The sequence below is a fragment of the Callorhinchus milii genome, unplaced genomic scaffold (assembly GCF_018977255.1).
Source record: "Callorhinchus milii isolate IMCB2004 unplaced genomic scaffold, IMCB_Cmil_1.0 Scaffold9, whole genome shotgun sequence".
In the NCBI taxonomy this organism is placed as follows: Eukaryota; Metazoa; Chordata; class Chondrichthyes; order Chimaeriformes; family Callorhinchidae; genus Callorhinchus; species Callorhinchus milii.
In genome coordinates this window covers 17872079-17882718 of record NW_024704750.1, presented here as the reverse complement: position 1 = coordinate 17882718, position 10640 = coordinate 17872079, and the positions used below count along the sequence as shown (strand labels likewise).

Here is a 10640-nt window from a genome sequence, read left to right as displayed (position 1 = left end):
AGCTCAGTGATTTAACTGGTTAAGCTCCAAAAGCAGCCTAACAGACTCTGGGGTTCCCAAGACTCAGCTTTTGCCAGTCTGCGCCTAATACGCTGTAGAATTAGGGGATGCAGGGTGAGCCCTTTGGGATTGGAGTAAATATTCCATTCCAGATACGGACGGACATTTCCAGGTGACATACATATGTGGAACTCTCAGTCTAATTTGGATACTCTTGAGCATGTGATGTGAAAGATTTCCGCATGTATAAGACACCCCTCACCCGTACATCTCACATCATCACACATTCCACCTTCATGAATCCGAAACCTCACACAAAAACTTTGACACACAAACCAACTCCCTCTCCCATTCCCACACAAACCTATCCCATCCCTCCATTTGAATATAAGCCTACTTCCTCCCCTGGCCACGCATAAACTTGTACACACACACACATATACACATACCACCGGACAAACAACGCAACATTGCATTTTTCAGACAAAGCACAGGTATGTTAAATATTTCTTATATTGCGAGGATGAGGTAATGTGTAAAAGAATGCAAAGAGACTTCTTGCTCAGAGAAGTTGCCAAGCTTGCGATGTTACTGATATCCATTTTTCTTAAGTACTAAAGGGATGGGTGAGACGATGGAATTTCAGGGCAGGCACAAGATGCAATTAAATATGATTGCAACGAGAACAGGTGTTGCAGGTACTTTCTGGGCCGACAGAGAAATTATAGCAAGTGCCAATGGGCATGTTACAGTTCAACAGCCAAGTGACGGTTAACTCTGCTTAGAGCTCTTTCATGATTGAAGACATCTCCCAGTGAAGTACTTCTGCCTACAGCTAAGTTCCAGGAGTTATGTACTGTATATCACCTTGTCTACGTTTAAGAACAGCAGATAAACAGCTTAAAAGTTAATATAATAATAATCCTTGCATTTGATATAATGCCTTATCACATCAGTGAGGCAGCTCAAAGCGCTCCACAAGATATACTGTAAACTAGATTGACTGTGTATTTTGTGGGCGAAACGCTGCAGCCAGTTGCCCACAACAATGTCCCACAAGCAGTCGTGAATTGAGTGAACATTTTTTTTTACGGGATTATTTGCCACGGAAAGCGATCCACCAATTGATTAACAATTTGGTTCCTACTTACTCCTAAGTAGACAGAAGCAAGTGGAGTAAGGAAACTTGCCTAAGGTTTCGCCCTGCCCAGCAATCGAATCAGGTCCTCTCGCTTGCGAAGTGCTCTAAACAATACACCATAGAACTCCATGAACTTACACAGCATGTCAAAGATTTCAACCTTAATTTGAAGCTGTAAATTACTTTAAGAACACCAGAAAAAAACTACTTCAACGTTAAGGCTAAATTCAACTTTTCACCAAATTCCGCACACACTGAAATGCAAAGAAAATAAAGTAAGTCTAGTCTTAGGTGGAATTTGTCCCCACATTGTGGATTCCTGCTCTGAGCCAGGCTTGACTATGAAAACTCGCTGCTTGTCAGCCTCCCCAACTCCCTTCATAGGCTGCAGATCATCCAGAACTCTGCAGCCCGTGTCCCCTCCCGCACCAGGCTCTGTGACCCTATCACCCCCATCCTCGCCCGACTCCACTGGCTTCCCATCACACAAAGGATACAGTTCAAGATCTTCGTCCTCACCTTCAAAGCCCTTCATGGCCTTACTCACCCCTACCTCTACGACTTCCTAACCCCCTACCAACCTGCCCGCTCCCTCCGCTCAGGGGACTCCAGCCTGCTTCACGTCCCCCACCTCGCTTCGCCCGCCCCACCGTTGGCGGGTGGGCCTTCAGCCACTCTGCCCCTACCCTCTGGAACTCCATCCTGCAGTCCCTCCGCCTCATCCCCTGCCTCGCCTCCTTCAAGACCCGTCTCAAGACCGTCCTCTTTGACCGTGCCTTCGGTTACCCTCCTTCCTCCCCGTGCCCTCCACCTTCCCTGATCCCAACCCCCAGCTCGGGTCCAAAACACTGATTGTCCAGTGCCTTGGGACGTCCTCCCAACGTAAAAGGTGCCCTAGGATGGTCTCTGATCCATTCCATGATGGAATATCTCCACAGCACTCACTGTCTTGCACTTGTTGAATTGGTGATATACCCGAGGGCTGCTAGCCTCTGGTAACCCCAGAAGATACCAGCATCTTCAAGAGAGAAACAGTTTAAAAACCATGCACTTCAACTTCCATGTACTTGGGGAACTTTAGTTATAGTGATCAGTTTTATCCACCCTCCATTTAAATACTGTTAACCAATGGTTACATCAGAAGTATGTGTTTTTAAAGCTCCAGTATGGCTGAACAGGTTCTCTAATTAGAAGAGTGCAATGACCCAGTGTTTTTGTACAACGCTAAATATAAGCAATTAACATGAGGTTTATTGCAGTTTGAGAGTTTCAAAAGAAGTCTGGGAGCCTTTTTCTGTTTCGTGGCTTGTACAGAATGAAGTGTTAAAACACACCCAACTCCCCATTTTCAGGATCCAGCTTAACATTGACAAGCAAGTTGACAAATACTGTGGAAGCTCAGGATCTTCAATGTCTTCTTATTACTATTGGATTTTTCTTTCATATCTCTACGTCCAAATTCAGTGATCTTTCCACCTGTTACAGTATGTCCTGGGTTGAGAAATACATTCATCTTATCCCATCACTGGGTTAGTTGGGAGAGTAACCATGGATGGATCATCTCCTTGAGGTGCTGATGTACAAAGGGCAGAATACCAGGCAAAGCAGCTTTGCTACTATAATAATCAATGCATTTGATGTAGCATATTATCACGTTGTTGAGACGTCCCAAAGTGTTTCACAAAATATATCGTAAACCGGATTTACTGTGTATTTGTAAGTGAAACTGGCAGCCAGTTGTGGATTCAATGACCACATTTTTTTGGGAAGCATTATTACCCCTGGAAAGTAATCCGCCAATCGACTAGCAACTGGACTCCTATTTACCGCTTGGTAAAGGAAGTAAGGAAACTTGCCTAAGGTTTCACCCCACATGGGAGTAACCGTGCCCGGGAATTGAACCTGGGTCCTCTCGCTTGCGAGGTGAGTGCGCTAACCACTACACCACGGGACTCCAATCACTAATCTCTATTCCTTCTGATCAAAGTTCTCCCTCATCCACCTCCATGGGACTGCTCTCTCCTGGTTCAAGTCCTACTTGACTAAACGCCACTATTTCATCTCCTCTCAGGTTTTCTGCTCCCGCCCCTGTACCTATGATATACTGCAAGGCTCTGTTCTCAGACGTTCCTTTTCTCATTTACATAATATTTTTGGGTGACATCATCCACCGACAAGTATCGACTTGTTCTTTTTACACCTATACTGCCTCGATCTGTTCTCACAGCTTAAATCAAATCACCGACCTACATTATTTATGTGCCTCAACATTTTTGAACCTTGAACCTGCGCCACCTTCGATTGTTATTCCAATGAAAACAAGTTCAACTGCGTGAGCCACCCCTCATACTTCAATTCCGATCCCTTTGAATACGTGAATACCGATCCTTCAAAATCCTTCTAGTTTACCTCCTCTCGACCCTAAACCTCACCCTCTATGTAAACTCCCCGACCAAAAACCGTGGCCAAACCCCAAACCTCATCATCACCAATGGTCTTGACATCTCTTTGTGCATTTTGTTGAGTGACTTCAGGTCAGCAATTGAATTAGTTGGTGCCAGGTTAACATAGAGCTCGAATCAAAGAGTGAGCATCGACTGGCATCAATTAAAGCTTAGAACTGGGGGAAGATAGGAACAAGACTGTTATTTTGTGGGTGCATACAGCAGCCAGTTTGCCCACAGCAATGTCCCACAAACAGCAGTGGATTAAACCTATACCAATTATTCTAAATACCAATAAAAGCTGGTGAAAAGATTTAGAAGCGAAGCCAAGGCATCAAGTTGGGAGCATCTAAAATTAATCTACCTGTAAATTATTCGAGATCAGTGACAAGTGTTGAGAAATCAAGACAGGAACTTCAAAGATCAGAAAGGAAGGAGTGAATAGAGACAATGCACTCGACTTCACCGCTGACGATATTGAGACAATATTGAGACACTGATAGTCTTCCAAGTAAAGGTTATATTGTACGACTCGTGCCATACAAAACTGACTTGTTACAATAACAAATTGCATTTATGTAGCATCTTTTACAGCTGGATGGCTTCCCAAGGCACTGGAAAATCAATGGTTTGCACCTGAGCTGAGGATTGGATTTCGGTTGTGTAGGGACGAAGAGTGCTGTGGGTGGAAGGTGACCAAAGGTGCAGTCTTGAGACAGACCTTGAAGGAAGTGAGAGATGGGGTACGGTGAAGGGACTCTGGGATAGATTTGCAGAGAGTAGGGGCAAAAAGTCCAACTGCCAATGATTAATTGAGCAGGACAGGGGGACGTGAAGCAGGTAAGTGCCTACCGAGTGAGGAAGCAGGTGGGTTGGTAGGGTTTATAAAAGGTCACAAATGTAGACTTTGGAGGGCTTTAAAGGTGAGGATGGGGATCTTGAACTCTGGGAAATGGGAAGCCAGTGGGGCCAGGCAAGGAAGGAGGTGATAGGCTTGCACGGCCTAGAGCGGGAGAGGACACGAGCTACAGAATTCAGGATGGGCTGTAGCTTGTGGAGGGAAGAGTTGGGAAGTCTGGCAAGCAGGGAGTTGGCAGGGAGCAGGGCCTTGTCATAAGTCTTAACAACACACTATTTATCTGGACGGTTGAACTTTGCTACTGCATTCCTTGTTTACTCTGACTATAATAACAAAGTTATTTTTGATAACAGTGATTCATTAACCATCAACTTTTTTTTTTGTCTTATAAGTTACCACACACGCACACTTTCCAGCAAAGGGGGTCACTGGATAGCAAACAGGAACAGGACCCTCGCTTAGAGAAAGGAATGTGCTAAACTATCAGAAGAGCTGCTTTTGCTTTTTTGAAGGACAATTTTCATGGGAGATTGTCGGCTCTTCCTATAATTTACGACTGCAAATGATGAAAGGAAAGACAGTCCTAAAAACAGCATGACTGCACAGGGACGTTAATGGGCGGCAGCCGAGTGATTCCCTTGGAATTGTAAAAGGCAGTTAGTAGGCGGTTTGATGTTATTTTAGTCCAATTTTACCCCTCCCTTTGATATTCCAGCCCACTCCTTGGTTTGAAGAGCCAGTGGTTAGTGCCCTCGCCTCACAAGCGAGAGGACCTGGGTTCCATTCCCGGGTGGGACGAAACCTTAGTCAAGTTTTTCTACTCCACACACCTCAACGACATGATAAGGTGCTATATCAAATGCAAGTATTATTATTATAGCATGCACAGGATCTGCCCCAAACCTGGCCAATGCTTTCAGTCACTGCTCTGAAGCTGTGGAACTCTCTCACTCAATCCCTTTGCTTTGCCCCCTCTCTCCCCATTTTCAGGTCACACTTGAAGATCTTGCTCTTCGACCGTGCCTAGAGTCATTTTCTCCCTCTCCCTGGCTTGACATCAGGCTTTGTCACTGTTAAGTGCTCCGAGATGCTGTCCAGCGTGAAGAGCACTATATAAACGCAAATTGTTGTTATTTGTTATTCCTGTAGCTCAGTGGTTAGAGCGCTCGCCTCTCAAGCGAGAGACCTGGGTTTAAATCCCGGCAGGGCAAAACCTTGGGCAAGTTTCCTTACTCCTCAGGCCTGATAATAATCCCTCAAGAAAAGAATAATAAACTGGTCACTTCAATCCACGACTGTTTGTGGGACACTGCCGCGCAATCAATTCACAATCAATTCACTTTACAGTATATTCCGTGAAATGCTTTGAGACATCTAGAAGATGTGAAAAGCGCAATATCAAATGCACATATTAATATTATTATTTGAGCATGAGAGTGACATGGATTTTATCAACCTCTTTCGCAAAATGCATGGCATTTAATGGTCTGATTTCTATTGCGCTGTATTTCTTTAATTATAGCTTAACGCATTCTCCAGAACCCCTCTATTCACAAGGAAAGAGTTAAATCTGAGCTTTTTCACACAGGATTTAACAAGGTGGACTGTCATTCACCATGAGGATTGTAATATACCTTCTCGATAATAATAAATAATCCTTGCATTTGATATAGTGCTTTTCACGTCTTCTCGACGTCTCAAAGCGCTTCACCAAATAGACTGTAAAGTGAATTGACTGTATATTTGTGGGCGAAACGCGGCAGCCAATTGCGCACAGCAGTGTCCCACAAACAGTCGTGGATTGAAAACGACCAATTTATTATTGTTTTGTTTTGGAGGGATTATTATTATTGATAGCCCAAATGAGATCACTCCGTTACGCAAGACACAAGTTTCTCACCATTTTCATTTTTGAGATTTACTCCAGTGACGTTTACATTGCTAATAGTAAACTGATCATGCTGCCCTCTGGTGGACAGACACAAATACACTCAAGTGCATCAGTACATCAAACAATTTGCGAGTGAGTGTACGCATTACCATAGACAAGACAAGGATTAAATAACCTGAGAATGTATTGAAGATATCAGTGTGCTTCTTAGAAGGTGCGTTCTGTTTGAATAAGCTATATTCTTATTTTTATGGGTTATGTAGGTTCCTACCCTCGATTCCTGAAGGGGCTGGGTAATGTTCACTGGTATGAACTGGCCTCTGGTTCTTTTTTTGTTGTGTGTGTGGACATCAGTAGGAGGGAGGGAAAAGCATCACAGCAGAACCCAATCTTTGTGGAGTTCTGTAGCGTAGTGATTAGCGCGTTTGCCTCGCAAGCGAGAGGACCCAAATTTGATCCCCAGGCAGGGCAAAGCCTTAGACAAGTTTACTTACACCAAACACCACTGTTCACCTAGCAGTAAGTAGGAACCTAGTTGTTAGTCGATTGGCGGATTGCTTTGCGGGGATAATAAGCCCCCCCACCCCCAAAAAAAATGTGATCACTCAATCCACAACTGTTTATGGGACACTGTGTGCGCAATTGGCTGCCGTGATTGAAGGAGAGAGTTTCCAAAGTTTTGGGGTGTAGTGAGCATGGACCAAGGTTCAGAATTGGTTTATGTAGTTCTTGTTCACACAAGGCAGGGGGAAGGAGGGAGCGAGATCCAAAAGAGAAGGTAATAAATTATGTAGCAAGAAAAAGCGTTTTGCATTGTGGCATTATTAGAATAGCATGTGACCTGTAGGGAATTGGGAAGTGGATTGTGGACCATGTCCCATTGCCTCCTTGTATCTTTACATCTGTCCATACACACTAAGATGCTGAAAGCCATTTGGGTGATTGAGGCGACTCAAGTGTTGGTCTATCTCTTGAACAAATAAAATTTCACCTTGAATAAATGAATGAAACCCACCAGACATTAGTGAGGAGTATACACCCATCACATCAAGTGTTTAACCACCTGCAGGAAAAAGTTCATTCTCAAAATGTTGTCAGTGTTTGCTCATTGAATGACTGAGTGACTTTATTTTTGTAATTAAAGGCCACTGACGCTGTGGAAAAATACAGGCATAGAGAAAATGATATCTGCAACTTGTAAACACAATACCACCAATTATAAGTTAGCTATAAATAGCTGATATTTATTTTAAACTACAGTATGTTAAACTTTATCGAACCCCTACAATCACATTGAAAATAACTAATAACGTTGTTTAAATTGTACACGTCTTGCAGTTGAGAAATGCTTATTGAGCAATGTCTGACCATCTTAAAAGGAATCAAATCAGATAGGGTGGGACATCCTTTTTCCCTCTCCTCCTCCCCTCACTCCCAATTGTTTAGGGGTAAATGTGTCACTTGGTAATGGTTCTGAGCCATGCAGATTAGGAAGATGTATATGTTATTTGTATGACATGTTATGTTCCTTGGAGCTAAATTGGTTCCAAGGGTGACATGCTTGGCAATGAAATGTGTGACTCATGTGGCGGCCTCGGTAGTCAGATCCTGAATCAAGCAGGTTCACAATACTCCAGGATCTGCTGATCACAGACTTGCTAGTTTAGCAGGACTTGGAGGGGCAGGGATTCTTCCCATTCGAATCCTGTTAATCTTGTAAAACAAAGCCCTAACAGGTCGAGTGGGCTGGACAAGCGAGAGGAAGCTTGCCAGACATAACAAGCGATGTGATTTTAGCAGCTAACTCCAGCAGTAACACAACGCACACTATAGGGTCCCCAATGCTTGCCTCTCGACAACCTGCATCTAATACTCTCCAGAATTAGGTAAAGCAGGGTGTGTCCCACCAGGAAGAGAGTGTGCTGACGCAAGGAAATTTCGACATGCACATGGAATACATACGTGGAACTCTCTTTGGTTTCAATGTTTGGTGATGGGTTTCCGCATGTGTTAGAAACACGGATGACTTAAAAAAATTAGCTCGTGCCCAGCTGTGATCTGTACCGAATTGGCTCATCTCAGCCTTAGCTCCATTAGCCTCAGCACCAATACGGTATTAAGTTTAGGTAACAGCTTCTGATTGGTTAACAGTGAGCTCACTCTTCACCATCCTTGCTGCAAATGTTGAAGCAGAATGCGTGAATTCTTTTAAAATGAAATGTGATGCCTGCAAAATAATTTTGAAGGAGAAAGATGATTGAGCAGGAAGGTGAGAAAGGTAGTTCAAGTGGAGAAAAATAGCAGGAGATTTGGACGAGCTAAACAACAATAATAATAATAATATTGTTTTATTGTTATGCATTTGTTACAGCTGGAGTTAACTGCTAAAATAAGGTACTATATCTAATCCTGTTGCAGTGTTGGAGGTGCCGTCCTTCGGATGAGACATAAAACCGAGGTCCATTTGCGTATTCATGTGGATGTTAAAGATCCATTGAAAAGAGAAGGAGGTTTCTCTCTCCTGGTGTCATGTGGCCAACAATCCCCCGAATAAAATTGGTCACTCACCCCATGGCTGTTTGTGGGACACTGCTGTGCGCAACTGGCTGCCGTGTTTCGTCCACAAAATACACAGTCAGTCCGCTTTACAGTATGTATGAGTTCAATTCCAGGCAGAGGGCGAAACCTTGGGCAAGTTTCCTTACTCCACACAGAGCCTAATAATAATCCCTCCAAAACCAAAAACAATAATAAATTGGTCATTTTCAATCTACGACTGTTTGTGGGACATTGCTGTGCGCAATTGGCTGCCGCGTTCGCCCACAAATATACAGTCAATTCACTTTACAGTGTGTTCTGTGAAGCGCTTTGGGACGTCCTCCCGACGTGAAAAGCGCTATATCAAATGCAAGGATTATTATTATTATTATATTATTATTATTATTATTATTATTATTATGTCCTGTGAAGCGCCTTGAGACGTCTCAGCGACGTGATCAGGCAAATCGTCAAATATCAAACGCCAGGATTTTTGTTTCGGTGGTTCTTCATTCCGAATGTCATTCATAGAAATTTTTGTACACAGAAATTCAGCCCACGCCGGGTCTGCGTCGCTGCCATCTCTGCTTTCTCTAAATCCTATCCTCCAGCTCTCTCTCTCTCTGTGCAAATATCTCCACCACTCCCCCAGTCCAGGTTGACAGACACGCTCTGCCTGTCACTCTTGTCCTTGTCACTCTCCCTCCTCCCTCCCCCCCCCCCCAGGTGAGGGCAACTGCCGTGAAGAGCGGCTTCAGGCGGAAAAGTGTCGTGAAGTGTCGCGAGGCGGCGGAGTGGAGCCACGTCCCGCTCCGCTTTGCGGCAGCCGCATCTTGCCCCAGGAAGATGGCGGACGAGGGGCCGCGGGAGGCGGTGGGCGGCGGCGGCGGCGGCCCCGACCCCCAACAGGTCGTCAGGGTGAGTGCCGACCGGCGAAATCCCACTCTCCCAAACTGTGTCACCGTCACCTCGGGGTGGGGGCCGCGAGGGGAGAGGACAGGGAATACCACGGGCCCCTGACCGACCATCCGCCCCCCCCACCACCCCCCACCCACCCCGGGGGCCCTGGTAACCGCTCACTGGTCTCTGGTGTTGTTGGTGTGGTGTTGTTCTGGGCTGTGGTGGGAGGGGAGGGGGAGAGTGGAGAAGAGATAATAATAATAATAATAATAATAATAATAATAATCCTTGCGTTTTATGTGGCGCCTTATGATGTCTTTTTGATTCTCAAAGCCCTTCGCAGAATATACTGTAAAGTGAATTGACCGCACGTATATACACTTTAGCAAACAGTAAACATTGTCTGTCTTTAAATTATCCTCAAAACCCCCGGTTAGCTTTTGTTGTCGTTGTCCCCCCCCGTCCCCGTCCCTCGAGTCCCCGGTTTCTCAAAGTGTCCTGGTATGTGATATGGACTTTTAATAACAATAATAATAATAATCACACTTAGATTTGATGAGGGACCTTATCATGTTGTTGCGACGTCTCAAAGCACTTCACGGCGTATACTGTAAAATGGGTGACTGTGTATTCTGTGGGTGAAACGGGGGAGTGAGAGAGAGAGCGCGAGGGATACGATAAATTGTGATTATCCAGAGAAAAGTGCTTCCTTCTTTCCTTTTGAAAAGTTAGAGAATCTTTGCAGAAGATCTGACATTTGGATTCAATGGCTTGTTGACACTGTTTCAAATAAATCCACTTTCACTTTCTGCGGGACATCTTTGATTTGTTTCCTTAATTTGTTTATATTTGTTTAAGAGATAACTT

The 10640-nt window shown here is 44.5% G+C and overlaps 1 protein-coding gene across 2 annotated transcripts in view; it reads left to right on the top strand.

The window, feature by feature from the left end:
• The first annotated feature begins 9713 nt into the window (after positions 1–9713).
• The window catches only part of ubr1 (ubiquitin protein ligase E3 component n-recognin 1), a 54234-nt gene continuing 53307 nt past the window's right edge, over positions 9714–10640 (top strand). For both annotated transcript variants that reach the window (XM_007893230.2, XM_007893229.2), the window contains exon 1: positions 9714–9791. In XM_007893230.2, the coding sequence (XP_007891421.1) occupies positions 9720–9791 (72 nt within the window). In that variant the 5' untranslated portion in view covers positions 9714–9719. The remainder of the gene's footprint in view (positions 9792–10640) is intronic.